Here is a 21,050-nt window from a genome sequence, read left to right on the forward strand (position 1 = left end):
GCTGCCCCATCCCTGGAAATGTTTGAGGCTAGGCTGGATGGGGCTTGGAGCAACCTGGGCTAGGGGAAGGTGTCCCTGCCCATGGCAGGGGGTGACATTGGATGGTCTTTGTCCTTTCCAGTCCAAACCATTCTGAGAGTCTAAAAGGTCTTTCAATATGCACTTTGTGGTATGTGACTAAGGATACCCCTGGATCAGAGAATCCTGTCTGATGCTTTCACACACCCTGTAAACATCTTTGCCAAACTGGAATATGACAGTCAATGCATTTGCTAATTTTTCCCTGTTTTTCTTTCCCTTTCAGCCTGGGGCCAACGAAGACCTGAAATACATACCAGATTTATTCTTCATATTGAACTGATCACTCCTCCCCAGGATTGTTTCCACTCTGTGCCCATCTGAGTGGCTGATGCATGTGGTGCAGGCAGAGATTGGCTGAGGTCAGCCATGCATCAGCTCTTTGGGCTGGTTTTGGCCCAGAAGGACCTTTCCCGTGCAGGGGATCTCTTCTCCTTAGAGGATGCTGAAATCGAGGGAAGCCTCTCTGAAGCTCTTGAACAAATCAGGATCATTAGCTCAGCTGCAGTGAGTGAAACTGTCCTTCATTTTGCATGAAATTTGATGTATTGTGTAAGAGGGACCTGGACTGACTTGATCCATGGGCTGAGGACAACTGCATGAGGGTTACCAAGGCTCAGTGTTGGTCCTGCCCTTGAGACACAATAAGCCCATGCAGCTCCAGGTTGGGGGAGGAGTGGGGAGAGGTGTTGGTCACAAAGGAACTCTTCTGTGCTGGTGGCAGCAGCTCCATGGGAGCCAACAGTGTGCACAGGTGACTAAGAAGGCCAAGAGCACCTTGACCTGGCTTAAGACCAGTGTGCCACATCCACAAGTTTTTCAACACTTCCAGGGATGGTGACTCCCCCACTGCCCTGAGCAGCTTGTGCCAATGCTTTACAAATCTTTCCATGGATAAATTTTTCCCTCTAATATCCTTTTGGAGAGAAAATGCCTGAATTTTCTATAAAATGGCTTTGCAAACACATGAGCCTTCAGTAAGCAGCTCAAGCATCCTGCGGAGCTGGTCCTGCCTCCAAGCTGGATGGTTATTCCCATAGCAGCCTCTGGAGATTGGGAGCTGCTTTGTGCCCTGTTCATTCTGCTGGAGCAGCCTGGATTTGCCATGTGTTTTTCCCAAAATGTGATGAGTTTTGGTTAATACTTTAGTCTGTCTTTTATCTTCATTACTTTTTAATGTGGAACAGTATAGACTGAGGGACATGGAGACTGTGAGTCTTTTTGCTATGGAGAAACATTGGCATTTCACAACCATGTGGCATCTGTGCCAGTAATTACTGGGGATTACAGCATTTTGTGATAAACTCTGTTTAATTACCTTTTACTCATGTTACACTGACACTAATTGAGACTAACTATGTTTACATCAGGGACTCAACATGCTGTGAAACATTTGGGCCCTACATTTGGCTGTGTATAGTGGGGATGTGACAATTACAGTTTCAGTTTGGGGCTGGTTATGGCAGAAGAAACCTGAGAGGTTCTAAGGTGTGTGGCTGAAATCTCTGGTCAAGAAGGCTACCAAAAATCATTTGATAACATAATATATATCTTTATAATAAGGAGAATTAAGACATAAAGCAGTGATTTGCCTGTGGGATGACTAATGTCTCTGTTTAATCACTGTAAACGTTGGTCGTAAAGGTGGAAGTGGGAAAATGGACACAGAACTGTCACAAGATCTTCATGACTCCATGGGGCTCCAAGAGAGCTGCAGGGGGACTTTGGACAAGAGCATGAAGTTATGGGACTAGGGGGAATGGCTACAAACTGACAGAGGGTAGGATTAGATTAGATAATTAGGAAGAAATTCTCCCCTGTGAGGGTGCTGAGGCACTGGCACAGGTTGCCCAGAGAAGCTGTGGCTGCTCCAACCTTGGGAGTGTTCAAGACCAGATTGGATGGGGCTTAGAGCAACCTGGGCTAGTGGGAGGTGTCTCTGCCCATGGCAGGGGAGTTTGGAACTAGATGATCTTTAAAGTCTTTCCAACACAAACCATTTTATGATTCTGTGATTCTACAGTTTAATTTTGCTGGGTCTTTGAAAACCAATTCACTTGCAAATGTCTTCCCCTTTGAGCCAGGACTACCTGACCAATGACAACGACCAGGCTGTGGTGGAAATCTGCATCACTCGCATCACCACTGCCATCAGGGAAACTGCATCCATCGAGAGGCATGGCAAAGCACTCGTGGCCCTTTGGGAGTCATGTCTGGAGCACAACCTGAAGCCTTCTGGGAAAGATGAGGATGCACCACATGCCAAAATTGCATCTGATATCATGAGCTGTATCTTGCAGGTGAGCCTGAGCTGACAGCAAGGGAGTGTTGTGCACTTACTACCTATTCAGTTGTATCTTCTGAACTGCAGTTGTGCTGTTCTGGGTGCATGGGAGTGATATTTGTTTAAAACCAAGAGCTTAACCCCAAATGCTAATATACAGAGTACAGTGACATATCTTCGAGTCAGTGGTACATCAGGGGGTTGTCTCTCCTCCACCTTCCTCTGGGAATGGCTGGAGGTAGGACCACACTTCTGCTGGGCAATGCCTTCCTGGAGGGGCCAGTTTTCTCCCTCTCTGCCTCATGAGTCACTGAGTGGGTTTGGATACTGGTAGCAGCACAGTTTAAACTTTCCAGCTGAGACACTGTACGTTGTCAAATCATATTTTGGTTTTTAAGCAGTTTAGAAATCAGATTTCGTAAGAATATTGAAGTATGGAATGACTGGTTTAAGCTTTCACTTGGTGCTGTTGGCAGCTGTGGGCCCCAATCAAGCCAGCTCGTATCCAGATGTTCTGGGGGCTGCACTGTGTTCACATTCCTCCTCTCTTGAAGAAATTGAAATTAAATAGTTCAGAGAATCATAGAATCACACAGTGGTTTGGGTTGGAAGATACATTAAATCTCATTGTTCCACCCCCTGCTATGGGCAGGGACACCTTCCACTAGCCCAGGTTGCTCCAAGCCCCATCCAGCCTGGCCTGGAATGTGGTAGGAATGTGGCAGACACAACCTAGCTATAAAAATACATATATGTGAACCAGAGCTATTATCAGCAGTAAGTTCCTTTGCATAACAAAATAAAGGAGACATAAAATGAGGGGTTTATACCATATGTGAGGGATAGTTGGAGCAGTAATGAGTTTTTGCCAGCTGGGTTGAATCTCACAGCAGGTCTCTGCTGGTATTAGCAGCAGGGAGGTCCCTCAGGTTTGCAAACATCACTGTATTGTATAATTGAATTCTGGGCTTCATTGTCACCCTCACATTTCCTACATGTACCCTGATAGTTATCACAGTACAAATAAAAACTTTCTCCTTCCCAAACCTTTCCTTAACTGAGTAGTTTGTCTTTATTGTAGGGACAAAATAAAGTTGTTCTTTGAGATTTTCTCAGCTCTTTTAAATCCTACTCAGAGGGCCAAAACCTTATCTACCCATTCTTTCTGTGTGGAATCCTAGAGTATAACTTGGAGGCAGCATTTGGCTTCTGCTCAGCAGTGCCTCTCAGCCAAACATAACGAGGCATTATGTTGATTTAAACATGCTGCTGCATAAAGCTCTGTTCGTTTTAAGGATTTTTCTCATTTAAGATGCAGGTTTTGTTCACATGGAAGTTGCCAGAGTGGTGTATCTTGACAACAAGGGGTTGCTGCAGCTCCTTGTCCCTTAGGGGTCTGTGAAAGGGACTGTCACTGCTTGGCACATCTCTGGTGCAAGGAAAACTCCTCAGAGACACTTAAATTCTATGGAATAAGAGATTTGCATTTTCTCAGTGTCAATTCTTTCAGTGCAGCTCCAGAATGAAGGTCCAGAAAGTCTGGTTTGCCTTTCCTTGCAGTGTTTGGTTGCTTTCTGCAACATCTGTGTTCCAGTGGTTTCTCTGGGATTTCAGATGCTAATTAAACATAATCATATTGCAGGATTCTTTTAAAAACCAATGATGTACTCCAGTTTCAAAGAGTTGCTCAAAGCTGAGGCAAGTGGAGAGGAAAGCACTGATTAAGGAGGCTCCAGAGGGAATGCAGGTCCTTAGTTTACACACAAACATATCCTATTAGGCTCAAGGGCAGTTATTTGTGGGAACCTAATGGGTAATAGATGGGTGTACTTTGTACACATAATTTCATGTGGATAAATAGTTGCAGAAAATCTTTCATGGCTAAGTCTATGTGCAGCCTTGAGATTTCTGAAGCTTGGTAACATTTGGAGAACAAAGTTAGTGGCCCTGAAAAATTTCAGTTGCCCCTGAGGAAATTGCTGGAGTTGCCCAGAGAAGCTGTAGCTGCTCCATCCCTGGCCAGGCTGGATGGGACTTGGAGCAACCTGTGCTGGAGGAAGGTGTTCCTGCCAGTGACAGAAGAGTGGAACTAGATGCTCTTTGGAGTCCTTCCAACTCAAACCATTCTGGGATTGCATGAGTTAAAAGGAAATCTTAATTATCACAGGGAAATTGATGGTCCATCCTAAAGCTATTACACTGTGAACAAGTCTCCTGTGCATTTAACCCTTTCTCCTTATTTGCCCAGTTTGCCTTTGATTTGGTCCCAGAGGCTCAGCATGACTGTGGGAACAGAGGAGTCCTTTTTCACACAGTTCCTGCCAGCACAAGGATGAGCCAAAACTTAGAGTACTAACACACTTCAGAGCAGATGAAGGGAGTTGTGACCTTTGCTGGAGAAGATTTGCCCATGCTTGAAGTCTCTCTGAGCCTTGTCTCTGCCTGCCATCAGGCTGGACACTGGTGTGGAACAGGTCACTGCTGTGAGGAGCAATGTTTATCAGTCAGCACCAGGAGTGATTGCTCCAAGGTGTTTCCCAGGCTTTGGGATGGAGATTACCTACTGTGTGGATGATGGATGCAGCCCCTGTTGCCTTCTCAGAGACCATCAAGTACAAAATGTTGCTAGAAATGTTCCAGCAGTTAAAATTTAATCACTGCACTTATATCACATCATCTCCTCCCATAGCAGAAGGCAAAAAAGGTGCATTATTGGCATTTCTTGGTGTAATAATCTTCAATTCTTTTATTCGCTCTTTCTTTGCGCGCGCGCTCTCTCTCTCTCTCTCTCTCTCTCTCTCTCTCTTTTCAGTGATGTTATCAAAACATAACCTTTCCTGACATGTTTTATGCTATTTTCCCCTTGGTGTTTTTGCTTTCTGTTTTTCTCCTCTGCCCAGCACGAGAATTTATCTTAACCTCTTTTCCAGCTGCTTATTTTTCAATACTTTTCCATATCTTGCCAGAACTACAACAGACCTCCAGTGATGGCCTTGGCTGTGCCAGTGGCAGTGAAGTTTCTTCAGAGAGGCAATAAGGAGCTGTGCAGAAACATGTCAAGTTATCTCTCCTTGGCTGCAATTGCCAAAGCAGATCTGTTGGCTGAGCACACAGACACCATCGTCAACAGTGTCCTGCAAGGTATGAACACACCAACATTTGGGGCTCAGAACTCTGCTGTGCCCACCATGAGATCAGTTTGGCTCTATTAGACATGTATAGAATCATTGAAGTTGAGAAAATCCTTCAAGACCATTGAGTCCAACCATTGACAAGTATGTTATATGTATAAACATGTATGAGACATGTATAAAGAAGACATAAAAACATACCTATAAATGTGCTAAAACATCTTAGACACAAACCAAGAACAGATTATATTAAGGAATAACCTTTAAAAACATGTGAATTTACTGAATCTTTTTGCCTGTGGTGGTTTCAGTATGGATTGCATGACCCACAGGGCAGGAAATACATCTGTACCCGTTAATATTCCCTACTAATGGACTTCAAATTATCAGCATGATATGAGACACTAGTTATTGAGCCCTTATCCTTTCTATTAGTGTCACTGGCAAGACTCCAATGTGTAAGTGGGAATGAAATGAATCCCACTCTGTGGCAAGAGGCAGATGTAAGACATAAAATCTTTGTTGTGGTTCTCTATTTTTCCTACATTATTAGCTTGGTATAGAATATTGTTGCTAATCTCTTTGCATTTCATTTTTTGTGGTTTAAACAGCCAAAAATATTCATATTTCTGCAAAAAGAACTCCTATTTAATTGAAGTAATAAGGTTCACAGTGCTTGCTGCAGCGCTACTGCAGGAGTAAAATCACTGTGTTCCCTCTAGTACAGATAATAGCAATAACTGTCTAATTATGAAGAGAACATTGTTGTGAAGTTGTTAAGCCTTCAGATGAAGTGTGTGCATTCTATATTCATTAATTTATCATTTTTTTTAAGGCTTGTGGCATTAGTATTAATGAGTTAACATTGTGCATTGCTACTTGTGGTAGTAACAAACAGAAACAGAGTGAATATAGTCACAGGTTAGGGAAAAGTGTTGCAAACTGGAGGTTTAATCGCTCATGTCAGTTGCTTGTGTACTTATGTTATTCCACCAGCAGATGTTGCTGTGGATATCAGGATTGGAAATTCCAGCCGGGAAAAGGGCAGTGAACAGCCTAAGTGCTTTGCTTTGCACAGTAACTTAGTTACACTGAACATAATTGTTGTCTTGGGTATGAAAATTTGATTTGCAGCAGGCTAAGAGCCATGCTCAAAGTCTCTTTGCTGAATGGAGAAGGGAAGCAAGAGGCTAAGCTGCTGAGGATGAGTTCCTAAAGAAGTTTTTGGAGACAAAGAACCTTGTTCTGGGGCTGCTCAGCCTCGTGGCATCAGCCAGGCTGATAGCATATTTGGCCCTTTGCCTGTGCATGTTGGAGAGCTAACTGGGCTTTTTGATTACTTGGGGCAACTCTTTGGCTGCATAATCAGGTTCTTATCTTACTAGCTCAAAAAGAACTCCTTAGGGAGAGTGTTTAACTGCTCTGTTGCAGTTAGTGTGAACTCAGCTTCTAGACATGCAATGTGCCTGCGACATTGCCAGCCCTGACACCTTCTATCAGCAGGAGGGATCACACAGCTTTATCCCCATTTCCAGGGGACAGCAGTAACATAGCCCTGTAATCTAAGAGTCCCATGGCTGCTTCACTTTCCAGAGCTCAGGAATCATGTGGATGAATACAGCAGAGCCTTGTCAGAGAGCAGAGCTGGACTCGGCACCATGATCCAGCCATGCATGTCTTGCCACAGCTCTTTGATTTCCACCTTGGCTGTGCAAGAGCAGAGACATAGTGACTTCTCCATATGTAGGTTGGGCTCTATTTCCCCCAAAATACTATTTACTTGGTGTTTTCCAAACAGCCAAACTGACACAGAAGAGCATAGTTAAGGGAGAAGAGAAAGAGAGAAGTGTGCTGGTGGAGATGTTTGTGCTGCTGGGCTGTGGCAAAGCTTTGCTAGTCCACAGAGGTGATAATGGAACAGCAAAGCAGTTGGGATGAGGAGAGTTTTCCAGCTAAGTCATTGAGAATGGAAGGACTGGCTTTGCATTTGGTCCTCTGCCAAACCGAAGCAGATATAGGAGAAAGTTCCTTCCAAGACAAAGCATTTCAGGCATGAGCTAGATAAAGAAGAGTAGCCGGGAAGGGTTTCTGGTGATTGCTTTGAGGCTTTTCCTTTTTCTGCTGGGTTTCATGGACATTTGTTTCCATTTACTGGAGGGCACTGTCTGCAAAGAGGATGTGTGAGTGGTTTTGCCCTTGCACAATGTTGGGATCTCAAGTGTTTTTGTAACTCTGAAGATATTTTCTGGCTGTTACCAGAGGAACTGAAGTAATACTTCATTGTCCTGTAGTTAAGGCTATTTGCAGGTATTATTTAGTGAGGGATTTTTGTCATGTTTACTACTAAGCATTTATAACTCAGATACATTTTTATTGCAGGGTAATAGGAGAAATTCCAGCAATTATTTTTCCCTTGAATCAACAGTGCTGCCAGAATTTTGGACCAGGTTGTATAGCTTTAGGTATGAAGCACAAACCCCTTGAATGGCATAGCAATGTGGAGTTTACCTTGTCAGAGCCTTTTCTTGCTTTGTTTGTAACCTGGAAGCATTGATCTGGTAGCTGGTGGTGGTCAGGGATAAGGATAGCAGCAACATGCCAAGGAATGTTTCAAAGTGTGTTAGGACATCTGTAGAGAATGAGAGAGACATGGAAACATGTGAATAGAGCAGAAGGATGAGCTGCTTCCAGGGGAAGTAGGAATTGCTTTGAATAAGACATTCTTCATGATAACTTGTTCAGAAGCTTCAACAGGTAGTGAATAATGATTCTTGCCATAAATGGTTACATATCCAGTGAGTAACTATTCATCATTCTCTACTTGGGCTGTTTCCTACATTGAAATCACCACTGGTGTCTTGGCTCTCTGCATCTGCTGCTTATGCTCTGCATCCAGTGCGAGGGCTTTATTGGATTTTTGGATAAGCACATGAGTGTGAGAGAAGAAAGTCACTGGCACTGAGCAGCAATTCTGCCTTGTACAAGTCTCCTGTTAGCCGCAAACAAATTGGTGACTTTGGATGGACAAATGTACCTTAAAACTGAGTCTGTCATCAGAGACATGCATGGGGTACTGACTTGATTTTTTGAGGGTTTTTTTGGGACTATCCCAAAAATAATCCTTCCTTCAGCCTCCAAGCACTGTGATTGCACAGCCTCAGCTCATCACACGTCAGCATGTCAAAGCAATTGGACAACCAATTGTGTCCGTGTGGGAGAACTCCTAGAGTGACAGATCCTTGCATGTGGCAGCACTCACTGGAGGGATTGTTATCCCCAGGGGCATTTAAAGCTCTCGTAGACTGTTAAGGTGTTGGAATGGAGCTTAGAGATCATCCAGTCCCAACCCCCTGCCCCGGGCAGGGACACCTCCCACCAGACCAGGTTACTCAAGGCTTTAGCCAACCTGGCCTTGAACATTGCCAGGGTGCTGGGGCAGTCACAACCAACTGTCCCTGGCTAGTGCTTGGATTTCAGTCCTCTGAGGGTCTTTCTGTTTCCATGAGATGTCACTATTTATGTTCTTTTCCTATAAGGAGCTAAAACTATATGGTTCAAAACATGGAAGAATTCCCAGTTGGGGCTTAGTTTCATAATTTGAGTTTCATAGTTTTTGGTTCAATCATTTGGTTGATGAGAAGAATGCCAAGTTTTAGTGTAGTAAAGTATCTTTATTTACAGAACAACTTTACAAAAATAAACTCAATAAAAATATCACAAAGTCAATTTACAGTATAATACAGCTGCTTTTCTCCCAATGGAATATCAGGTTATGATGGGGAATATGACTTTGATAACAATCCATGGCTTAAATAATGTTTTAAACAAGGAGTTAGTTCTGTTATAGCCTACAAGTTACTAACAACAGTTAACAAACAACACATTTCTTGACTTAGATGGTTCCTCTGCACAATTCACAGGGAGGACCCAAGATCATAGAATCACATACTGATTTGGGTTGGAAGGACATTAAAGATCAGCCAGTTCCAACCCCCACCATGGGCAGGGACACCTTCCACTAGGTTGCTCCAAGCCCCATCCAGCCTGACCTGGAAGACTTGCAGGGATGGAACAGCCACAGCCTCTGGGTCTGTTCTGCAGGGCCAGGTCAGGTTTGCTTCAGCAGGTATGTCAGGAGCACAGTTTGGCTCCCAATTGTCCACAGGGACCCTCACTTTTATACATCAGAAAACACTGCACAGGACAGCCAGTAGCCACCTGACCTCAAGAACAGCTCAAGAACAGGCCTTGATGTGGTTTTCTTCAGTGTGTTGCCAAAACAGCAGGCAGAGATCAAATCCCATCTGCACATACCTCACCCTTGCAATGCTAATCTTCCTTGGGAACTGGAGACACACAGGCTCCTACAGCTCTGTTTACTTGTAGTATTGATGTTTTAGCTCTTCATGAAATCCATTCACTGGGCAGAACCTGCCTGGCAGCATTTATGACACATACTGAGCTCCTCCATAGACTAGAACCTCTGTGACTCCCCACCCCACCACGTTGCCCCTGGTGCCACACGCCTCCTCCCCACTCTGTGCTGCTATCTCTGTGGCACTGAGCACTCTGTCCCACAGGTTGAAGCCAGTTAACTTCCCAGAGAAGGCTAAAGCTTCATCAAATCCACCTCCAACGCAGCAGCCATTCTTTTCTTGGCCAATCTGCAAGATGCCTCCGTCGGGAATGGTGTGAGTGCTGGCGATGTCCTCAGCAGTTGCTGCGAGTTCCCCCTGCACCCACAGGGATGCAGATCCGTTCTCTGAGCTCCATGTGCCACAGAGGTGGATCCACTTCCCAGGCACAACCACATTTTTGGCAGCTAAGCTGTGCTGGCCACCCCCAACGAGCAGCACGGCTGAGTCCCGGCTGAGGTACAGCTGCAGCTCATAGGGGTTGAATTTGGTTCCATAGGAGAAGACAATGGTTTTGTCCAAAGCCTCAGTCACCTTGACCCAGATACAAGCAGTGAAGGAGTGAAGGGTCATTCCAGCAGTTGGGTGGACACTCCCAAATATCTTCTTGGAGCGCATGGGGAAGAGGATTGCAGTTTCACACCCTGGAAGAGTTAAAAGGTTGTCAGGTAAATAAACACTGGTGTGTTTGTACCTGCAGGGTTGGGACCCTTGACCTAGCATAGAATAGCTTGGGAAAGACCTCTAATATCACCAAGTTGTGGCTGCCCCATCTCTGGAAGTGTGCCAGGCCAGGTAGGATGATCCTTGGAGCAACCTGGGCTAGTGAAAGGGGGTGGGGTGGAACTGGATGAACTTTAAGGTCCTTTACAACCCAAAGCATTCCATGATTCTATGAAGTCCAACCATCAACCCAACCCCACCATCATGTTCACCACTCAACCAAGTCCTCAAGTGCCACATCCACATGTTTTTGAGCCTTTCCTGTGATGCTGACTTCATCACTTCCCTGGGTGGCCTGTGCCAGTGCTTGATCCAATGCTCACTTCTGGGCTTCCCAAAGGGAGCTGAGAGCTCAGCTCATCCAGCAGGGTTCAAGAACCCACCCACAGGACCCTTTGAAGAAGCTGTTGGATCTGATGAAGGAATTTGTGGAGCACTATGGCAATGGGTGTAGAGGCTTAATCCCTGCAGGAGGGGAGCTTGGCTCTTCCTTCACTGCACAGGTTGTGTATTGTACAGTTCTGGGACATCAAAAGTGATGTTTAGGGTTAATGCAGCCTCTCTGTCCTGGTGATTCCCTTGGTAAGTTGGGCTTTACCCTCCTGGGAGAAGAGGGAATCCCTCTCTTGCTGCCTCACCTAATGAAATTAGCCCTTCAAAGTGCGTAATTATGACAGGTTGTCATCCCTCTGTGTTCATGTATGGAGCAGTTAAAATAGTAATGTGGTGAGGGGATGGGCTCAGCGATCTATCTACGGCAGGTTTTAGGTACTGTGGTGTTCCTGGGACAGAGCTTGAGGCTCTGGCTGGAGAAGGGAACTGCTGAGTGGTTGTACCACGGGTTATGTCCTGCTACCATTCCATGGATAACTGGGCAGCAGAGGAGGACAGGAGCTACCAAAAAGGCATAGGGAGTGTTGATAGGAACATGCTGTGATGAGCTTATTGAGGTATTTACTGCAACAACTCCCTTTCTTGGCCCTGCCTTTAGGAGTTTTTGGTTCATGGGCACTGGGGAAGCAGCAGAAATGTATGAGACAAGTGATATTTGCAAAACAATTCATCTCTCATGTCCAATTCATCAATTAGATGTGAAATTAGACTAGCTAAAACCATTACCAGAAAGTTATAAAACTTGGGAAAGGAGCTGATGCTCACTAACCCCAAGTCAGTGTAGGTATTTTTTGTGCTGTTCCCTAGCTGTATATAACTCACTCTCCGAGGTGCCACAGGGAAAGAAGCAGCTCCTTCACCAATTAAGCTGCTTCATTTCCTGTTTAAACAGGCTGAAATGTCTAAAACGTGTGTGGAAAGTTCTGGTGCAGGGAATGAAGGACTCTTTGTGCCCTCCAGGACTGCACTGCTGTGGTATTTCATGGGCTGCTTCCTTCCAGCTTCAGGCAGATTTCACACTGGCCCTTTGGAGGAAGTGCAGGGGCAAGGAGCAACTGCTGGGGGATACTCCTTAAAATGCTACTTAGGAACACTATGGTGAAAAAAAAGCTTTTAATTAGCAAGCTCTCAGGCTTTATTATCAAAGTCTAAACTAAATGAAAACCAGGCTCAGTGAAAGAACAAGAAGTGTGATTAGAAAATCCCTCTAGAGTATGGCTGGCAGTGAATCAAGATGTGAGAAATTAAAGGCAGTTGCTAAAAATTCCCTAGGAAAAAAAGAGAAATTCCAGAGAGAGACTCTGGAAGTACTTAAAATGTAGCCTTTAAATTGAAAAATATAAATATTTTGGATAAAATCTTATAGGGGCAGTGGAAATAAAGTGAATTTCCACTGATGAGGCTGTGATCTTCAATGCAGATCAGGTTTGTTGCTCTTACCTAGTGCAGAGGTAGCTGCCTGCAAGGCTGGCAGGGCTACAGGAGGAGATAAGGAGTGAGATCATGCTCTCTGGAAGGCAAGAGGTTTGTGTCTGGGGAAAAGAGGAATATGCTCTAAGATCTATCCCAGTACACAAAGATTATTGAGGTGTTATGATAAAGGAGTGAAAGCAATTTACTTCTGAAGCTGAATCCATGCCCTACATGAAAGGACAGATTCATGTGAGATTGTAAAACGCTTTGATGTCAGCTGTGTTGTTTGGAAGTTGTTGTCTTTGCCCTAGCAGTTCCAAGCTGCTCCCTGGTGTAAGATATCACTCTGGTGATGCTGCTGTGGGTCACTGGTGAGGCTGGCCTAACTCCCCCCTGCTTTCCTGCACGCACACACACCCATGGGATGCTGCAAGTCGAGATTTCTGTGGGGCTTTGGAGCTGTAATAACTTTCACTTGTGGAAAACACAGTCATTACTCAGCAGTTGGAAGACAGGCAGTGAGAGCTCCTTGGTAGGCAGAGTTAGATCAATATAATTGCATCATGCACATAGCAATTCTGCAGCCACAATTGAAACAGCTCAGAGTCTGCTCTGCCATACTCAAACTGCTGCTTTTTGGGTCTCATATTGCACTGCAGAGGAGAACTGACATGGAATTTGAGGTATGAGCTCATCTTTCTTTGGCCACCTCATTTGCTGACCAGTGCAAACTTTTTGGAAGGGGAAAAAATACCCCACACAACACTACCACAGGGGAAACCTACCCCAAACAACACTACTAGAATGTTAGTGATTTCTCCATGCTGCAGGAACTACTCTGTCCAGACAGTTGCACACAGGGGATGTGTCCTCCCTGCTGCAGAGCTGTGCTTGGCTGGCTGACATCAGCAGAGCTTCCACTGCTTTTGGGCAGTTGGAGTTGGTGAGGAGATGTTAATTTAGGAAGAGGAAGGAGTGGGTACATGCAGGAAGAGAACAGGAGAGCTCAGTGACCAGTGTGTGATGGAAGTTACCAACTGGGAAGGTAAAAGAGGATAGAAGAAAATTTGCATGTTTAGAATAAGTTTGCTACTCTCTGGCAATGGTTTTGGTCTGGGAGCGCCTGGAGGAGGTGGGATCCTGGCTGGCTCTGCCCTTTTAAGGACTTTGATTAAACCCTTCTCTGATTCTACCTTTGAGAAGCTCAGCACCTCTTTGCAAGAAGTTAATTGGCTTCCTCCCTTTCTGTAGACTGCTCAAAGCTGCCATGATATTTCTAAGGTGCTTTTGGAGTCATATGGAGAGGAAGGTGCTCAAGAGAGGTGTTTGTAGGATGTGTGTTTGGACAGGTCCAGCAAAGAACAGTAAGGAGCAGTGCACGTGGTCTTACCTGCTGGCAGTAGGTGCTGAGCTGCCCATTGCTGTGATGCCTTCAGCTCAGCTCGGGTTTGCTGTAGCTCTTTCCACAGTGAGTTCAAAACAAGATTGTCTTCACTGGTGGGATAAAACTTCTCCTGCTGCAAAGCTGTCTCCTGTGCTTCCACCTCAGACCTCCTCAGCCAGGCACTCTCCAGCCAGCCCAGCCTCAGGGACATGTTGTGGCTCAGCTGCAGGATGTGCTCCAGAATGTTTCCTTGCTCAAACTCCTGAAGCCTCTTGGTTTCTTCAGCTTGGTCCCTGGCCCTCACAAGCAGCTGCTCTACCTGTGAGAGGATGTGGGAAGTGACCTTGTCGACGGCAGCGGCGCAAGAGCTCACGAGGTTGGTGGTGAGCTGGCTCAGCTCTGTCTTCAGGGTCTGCAGGTCCACCTTGGGGAGCTCTTCCATTGCCTGCAGCATCATGTTCTCCTTCATCTGGGAGTTCTCCAGCATGATGAAGAGCTTGTCCCACTTGGTGTGCTCTCGCTGGCAGTCGCACGAAGCAGCTGGAAGGGAAGATACAGATGTTGCTGTTCCTTTGTACTTGGTTTGAAACAGAAGGAGTGTGACAAAATCTGGCTTTGTGCAAGGCTTATGTGCTCCAGACTGACATGGAAAAGTGGAATCACAGACTGCTTTGGGTTGGGAAGGACCTTAAAGACTATGTAGTTCCAACCCACCCTGCCATGTCCCTCTGTATCAAACCAGCCAAGTAAAGCAGTGTGCAGTACAGAGATCCTAAAACTAATTGTCATCACAGGTTTTCTTGCACAACAGCTGAAAAATCAAGAGTATAAAGCAAATTCCAAGGCACAGCATCCAAGGGCTTTAGCACAGTAACCTCCTGGTACAAGCACGAGCTTCTCCCTCTGAAACAAATGAACTGTTTGTAGTAACAACTGTTACAAGAGCTTAACAACAACGAATGCAACTCTGCACTTAACACAGATGTAGTTATGATTTACTTACTTTCCTCTGCACCAAGGGCTGGACCTTCAATCTCATTTTCTAGATTCACATACATGAGATCGTAGTCATCATCTTCATCCAGCACAGAAACAGAAGCCCTGAAAACACAGAAGAGGGTGAGCAGAGAGAGTATTTCTTGGGGCAGCATTGTCCTAGCTGTTTGCTGAGAATCCCTGGGCAGGCTGGAGTTGCAGTCAGGCTTCGGCACACAGACAGGGCTGCGAGGGAGATGCAGTGAGTGAGCCCCTAATAAATGTTCCGAGCGCCTGAGCTTGAATGAATGAGCAGCACCAGTGCCAGGGCTGTAATAGGAGCACTTGTGGCTGTTGGTTTTGGCTGAGAGGAGAAGGGGGCGTTGCTCAGTCCCAGCCTTCCAGGTTTCACTGGGGGATGGACTGACTTGCAGAGGGGAAAATCCGGGGAAAGCTGCTCCTGTGAGCTGCAGCTTCCCCTGGGAGAGGATTGCTGCGATGTGCAGCAACCTGAGGGGGTGAAACCACTTGGAGTTGCATTGCTTAAGTTATTTTGCGTTGTTTGAGGAAAAGAAAGTGCTCTCCACAAGCTCAGGTTGTGGTTGGTACATGCCAGGGCTCAGAAGGGGATTGGTAGACAAATAAACATCTCTGGGGCTGGTTTGGGTACATTTGGCTGGTTGAACTAAATATTGCAGCTTTGTTTGATAGTCATTGCCTGTCCTATCATAAATTCTATACTAACAGTTTATTGCTTTAAGCTATAAAGGAGAGGACAGCTTGTTTTCCTTTTCCTGTCCTAATTAACCCTAACACTACCATGACTATGTAGATATCATGTTAGTGCTGTATCTTCTTTAGGGAATGTATAGATTAGGAGCTGCACAATTAGAGTTGTCTGTTACCTCTGAAAAATCAAGAAAAGGTGCTCTGGGATCAGAAATTAATCTAGTGTAAGTATTATTGGTATTAATTTGGTTTAAATTCACTAAGATTATCAATTCAATGGGCCATTAATCATTTCAGAGATTCATTGCTTAGGTGAGATTAGGATAATATGGTACAAATTAGGTATTGGCTCTGAAATAACCAGAGAACAGAAAAAGAAATCTCATATAATTACATCTAACTTGCAATCTGTGCTCCCTTTCCATTTGTGTCTCTGGGTTTCCTTGTGCAAACCTGAGCTACCTGTGCCTTGGGTATTGGGAAGGAATTCTTCCATGTGAGAGTGATGAGGCACTGAAACAGGTTTCCCAGGGAAGTTATGGCTGTTCGTCCCTGTGAGTGTTCCAGGCCAGGCTGGATGGGGTTTGGAGCAACCTGGGCTAATGGAAGGTGTCACCATCCCCAGAGGTGTTCAAGGAAGGACTGGACATGGCACTCAGTGCTCTGGGCTAGTTGACAAGGTGGTGATGGGTTGGACTCAATGATCTTTGAGATCTTTTCCAACCTCAGTGATTCTGATTTTCAGATAGGAATATGCCTAACCTGAGTCATCCTGGGGAAAAGTTTAGTCTTGGTTTATGATCTTTATCTTTGAACACTCAGTTTGGGTTGATTATCAAATCACAGCTGTGCATCTTCAAGAGCCCCTCTGTCATGTTGCATTGCAATATGCTACGAGACTCATTGTTTCCCCTAAACTCTCAGTGTTGCTGGGTTGGGTGGAGCAGAGATGGAGCACGAGGTAACCTTTGCCACTTGTGGGTGCAGTGGTGGCAGCCAGGGCAGGCTGGAACCAGCAGGACACACCACACCACTGTGGTGCCTCTCTGCCTGCCTTGCAGCCAAGCAGTGCAAGGTCCTCCAGTGTCCCCAACTGTAGGTTAGTTTCTGCCTGAATTGCATAATTCCCAGTGTGTGTGGTCTGCTTGGAAAATCTGAGAAAATCCAATCTGGAAAGTATTGGGGGTAAGGGTGGTAGGGAAGGAAGAGGAAAGGAAGGTAATTAAGGAGCTGAGTGGAATGTTTTTCCATTCTCAGACAACAAATATTTTCAGGCTCTTGGTTTAAGCTGAGACAAATGAAGCAAGACTGGGAAAATGGGAATTATTTGTGAACAGGCACAGTATCACCTCTGGCTGCCTGAGCTCTGAGGAGCAAAAGGTTGCTGAGCTGCATGTGTGCAAATTCCTTAGAGACTGAAAAGGTGTGAGAAACAAAGGGCAAGAGGTGCTCAGAGCTAACTCACATAAAAACACAAGAAAATAGGCAATTGGGTTGTGCCTAATGACCTTTCTTAAGTTCTAAGGAGGGCAGACATGAGCTGTGGGATCTACAGGGTTGTTTACACTTTTGTATACACAGGTTGTTCAGTTAAAAGCAATTCTATGGCAGTGAGGTCATTTGAACATCACTGCAAAGGGATGAGGTTGCTCCTAAATTGCCTTTGCTTTTCTTGGTTAGTGAGTATAAACCCAGCAGTGTTACTGGAGGAAACTGCCCAAATCTGCCCTTGCACAAAGTATTTCTTGTTCAGAGAAGCTTGGTGGCTGCAGTCCATCACGTTGTGTCACGTCCCATTGCATCATTCCTCCATACACCCAACACTTCAATGCTTTTTTCCCAGATAAAACAATTAATCTCACTTTCCAGATCCCTTTCTATCTGTGCCATCCAACTTAGGCAATAATGACTCAGGTTAGCCTCTTTCCTTGCTTAAAGCTGTCATCACTTGCTGCTCTCAGTTGAATTCCTTCCCACCACACTTGCACAGCTCAGATGAGTTTTACCTCTCCAGGAATATGCGAATTTCTTCTTTTGCAATCCTTATGATTGCTGAAATTCAACTGGAATTTAAGGGCTTTGCTCCATATGGACAGAAAACTTCTATTAGAAATTAAATGTGAGCAAATGCAAAGAAAGGACTTAGTGCTATAAACACATTAGCAGAGAGAAAGGAATTTTTAGTGCATTCCGTACAAAATGTTTCAGTTTTGAACTGTGATGTGAGTCTAGAGAAGTTCATGTAAATACATCCTCTCACATTTTTATCATCGAGTGTTCTAAGACTGCCAAGGCAGGTGGTGGATTCACCAGCCCTGGAAGTGTTTAAGAGGTGTCTGGATCTGGTACTGGAGGATATGGCTTAGGGGTTCCACCAGTAACAGTTTAATGGCTGGACTTGATGATCTTAGAGGTCTCCTCCAACCTTAATGATTCTATGATTCTAAGTTGAAATGGGCCCACAAGAATCTTTAGTCCAACTTCTACCCTGCACAGGACACCCCAACAATCCTACCCTGTGCCTGAGAGCATTGGCCAAACACTCCTTGAGCTCTGTCAGGCTTGGGACTGTGACCACTGCCCTGGGGAGCTGTTCCAGTGCCCAAACACCCTCTGGGGGAAGAACGTTTTCCTGATATCCAGGTTCTCATTTTGGATAAATTGGTGCTTTGCATTGATCTCACAGTACATCAGTGGTGACACTCTTTATATGGATTCACTTGTAAGGAAGAGATTTGCACAGAGAATGTGGTTAGGAAATGGCTGGAACAGAAGAGCTTTGTAATTTTTTTAGTGTAATTCACCAGCAAATCTCTTTCCTTTGCCACCGGCCTTTGTGCTTTAGGTATAGAGCACAATAAGACTGAGATTGGCCATGTCCTTGGGGTAGGAGGTGAGGTCTGACCTTGCCTTTGGCACTGACTCAGCTGCTTTGAGGGCTCAGAGTGGCCTTCAGGGAGGATCCAGTGATCCTCCAAGCAGGATGGGATGCAGAAGTGTGTCTGGCTGGAGGGGGAGACACCCCTGCAGAGGGTAAGGACCTCTCAGGGATCATTACAAGCTGTTTGACTCAACATTGTCTGAACCTGTAATGAATTATGTGCTGGTTCTTTGGCTCTGGGGTGATGTGGCAAGACCCAACAGTATCCTGGGGTGTATTTTCTGCATCTGGCAAGAACCTGACATGCTCCAGTCTGAACCCATATATCCTTTTTCTACCATCCATGAACAGATCTGCTTATCTTCCAAAATTACATGGCTCAGATTGAAATGGGAGGGAAAGCAGGAGGCCAGAGAGCGAGTTCCTCTTGGAAACCAAATCCAAAGAGACCGTGAGGACTTGCAAGGCTTTACAAAAAGGAGCCATACTAGGTTGCAAGAGGCAGATGTTTTCCATATGTTGCTCCAGTGAAACTGAAATACATTGGGGCAGGCATGGACAACAATGTGGAGTGATATATTCTGCTATGAGCCTGGGCTTCAAATTGAATTATGCACAGACATCTTAAGGAAACGTGTGAGAGGCTCTAGCATATCTGGCTCTGACTCTCTCTGGCTCCTTCTATTCCTGGAAATGGCATCCTTAACCCTTTCTGTGCAAACTTACTGCCATGCACATTTAGTTCTCTTAACAACCAGCTATTCTTCCATATGCTGCTTATTTAATTCGAAAGCTTCAATCACAACAAAGGAGAATTAAAGCTTTTATGGCTCTTTGCTTTTTCCTTCTCTCTTTTTTCTTCTCTTTTTTCCTCCTCTTTTTCCTCTTCTTTTTTTTTCCCCTATATGTTTTTATTTTCTTTTTTTCTTCTGTTTGGTTAATTTAGACCACACTTGCTTTAGTCTAGGACTCAACAGAGCATCATCCAAATCCAAAAGTGCATTGAGCAGCATCCTCATGATCTTGTGCTCAGGAAATATGATAATTACTAGGAATTTCAGGGGATTTTTTACGCTTACACAGTTACACCTGCACTGGTTTGTTCTGTTTTGGTTATTTATTTGGCTTCTTGGCCCTGTATAAAATTTTCTATGGTGTGCTTTGTGCCTCTCTGGTTTTGTACTGATGATCCTTCAGGATTGGACAGGGCTTGGAGCAACCTGGACTGGTGGAAGATGTTCCTGCCCATCTTTAAGGTCCTTCCAACCCAAACCATTCCATGATCCTTAAAAACTGGTGTCTCCAGGCTGATCTCTCAAGGTGTAGGGCACTGTCCAGCAGGCACTCACTGCCCTTTGGTTGCTGCGTCCTCAGGGAACTCGATGCTGCTGCGTGTCCTTCCTGCCCTCTACGAGAAGCAGCCACGGCCAATCAACCTCCGCCTGCGGGACCTGGTGGCACTGATGGCTCAGCTGGACCAAGCTGAACAGCATCACCTCCTCAGGCTCCTCCAGATCGTGGCTAGGAAGAATGAACTTGGGGTAAAGCACATTGGCAGTGTCTCCTGCTTAATGCTGTACCTCCTTTTGGAAGGCTTTTGGTGTTTCAGCAGACTTGGCAAGGGCTGGTAGCAGTGAGGAATCTCACAATATGCATGACAGAGCTTTCCTACACTGATTCCCTGAAATACTCTAATTCCAATCCAAATTCTTCATCTAATAATGGAGAAAATACACCAATGACTCTGTTGGACCAAAGGGTTTGGGTGAAACCATTTGTTTTCAACGTTTTTGGCTCTTCCTCTGTCAGCTGAGTGTGAATTCCCATAACTGTGTCTGTGGAAATACATGAGCTGGATTGAAATATATATCAAGGAAAATTATCATCAGTTAGGAATTGATGAGCACTGATAATCCTCAGAAATGAGCAGAAGAACTGGTTGTTTTATGTCTCATTTCTGTGTTGAAATGTCCTTTCCACAGAGGCAAGTTGCACTGGGTCTGAGGTGCATTTGTGTGTGTGTGTGTGTGTGTGTGTGTTTAGAGAAATAGGAATTCCTCAGTGGGTAGCTGTAAACATTCCATCCTGTTTGTCAGATGACTTTCAGGATTACACCCTCAGCCTCCTGGAAATTGGGTTCTTACAAAAAAAAAGACAACTTACCTACAGCACATATTTTATGCAACGAGGATCCTGACCCTTGCCTTTCCCTCTGTTCCAGCTCTTGATCTTGTCATGTTATTCAGTTTCTAGTGGAAACCAGAATTTCTACTAGTACTTTAATTTACTGTATCATTGGGGAAAGCTGAGTCCTATGTTGTTTTAATCAATAAAATATAGACTGGCCTGGAGCAAAGGAAATATTTGGTAAAGGTGTTTTCTGGTCTCTTTGGAACAATTGGGCATTTCCTTACTTCTTTATGCATAACTGCCATATTTCAAGGCTGGAGCTTACCCTTGTTCCATATGTTGAGCTGAACTTGGGTTGACCTCAGCACTAGCTCTATTCAAAGGTCAGCAAGGGTGGAAAGCTCTTTTATTAAATCAAAGTCTAGTGGTTTATTTTTATCACTCTTTAGGTTATATGTGTTCACAATTAAATCCATTCAGCTTGTTTCTCTCTGATTTTTTAATAGGTGCTGAA

General features: G+C 44.9%; 2 protein-coding genes across 3 annotated transcripts in view; one reads left to right on the plus strand and one right to left on the minus strand.

Moving 5' to 3' along the window:
* The first annotated feature begins 447 nt into the window (after positions 1-447).
* VEPH1 (ventricular zone expressed PH domain-containing 1) overlaps positions 448-21,050 on the plus strand; it is a 60,155-nt gene continuing 39,552 nt past the window's right edge. For both annotated transcript variants that reach the window (XM_009072495.1, XM_009072496.1), the window contains exons 1-5: positions 448-585; positions 2,163-2,378; positions 5,329-5,503; positions 19,781-19,947; positions 21,043-21,050. The exon at positions 21,043-21,050 is cut by the window's right edge and continues 202 nt beyond it. In XM_009072495.1, the coding sequence (XP_009070743.1) occupies positions 448-585; positions 2,163-2,378; positions 5,329-5,503; positions 19,781-19,947; positions 21,043-21,050 (704 nt within the window). The remainder of the gene's footprint in view (positions 586-2,162; positions 2,379-5,328; positions 5,504-19,780; positions 19,948-21,042) is intronic.
* On the minus strand, positions 9,939-14,972 carry PTX3 (pentraxin 3, long). The gene is made up of 3 exons (XM_009072494.1): positions 14,825-14,972; positions 13,828-14,361; positions 9,939-10,552 (listed from the first exon to the last, which is right to left on the minus strand). The coding sequence occupies exons 1-3, from the start codon at positions 14,970-14,972 to the stop codon at positions 9,939-9,941; spliced, it is 1,296 nt and encodes a 431-aa protein (XP_009070742.1).

The sequence above is a fragment of the Acanthisitta chloris genome, unplaced genomic scaffold, assembly GCF_000695815.1.
Source record: "Acanthisitta chloris isolate BGI_N310 unplaced genomic scaffold, ASM69581v1 scaffold1824, whole genome shotgun sequence".
Classification (NCBI taxonomy): domain Eukaryota; kingdom Metazoa; phylum Chordata; class Aves; order Passeriformes; family Acanthisittidae; genus Acanthisitta; species Acanthisitta chloris.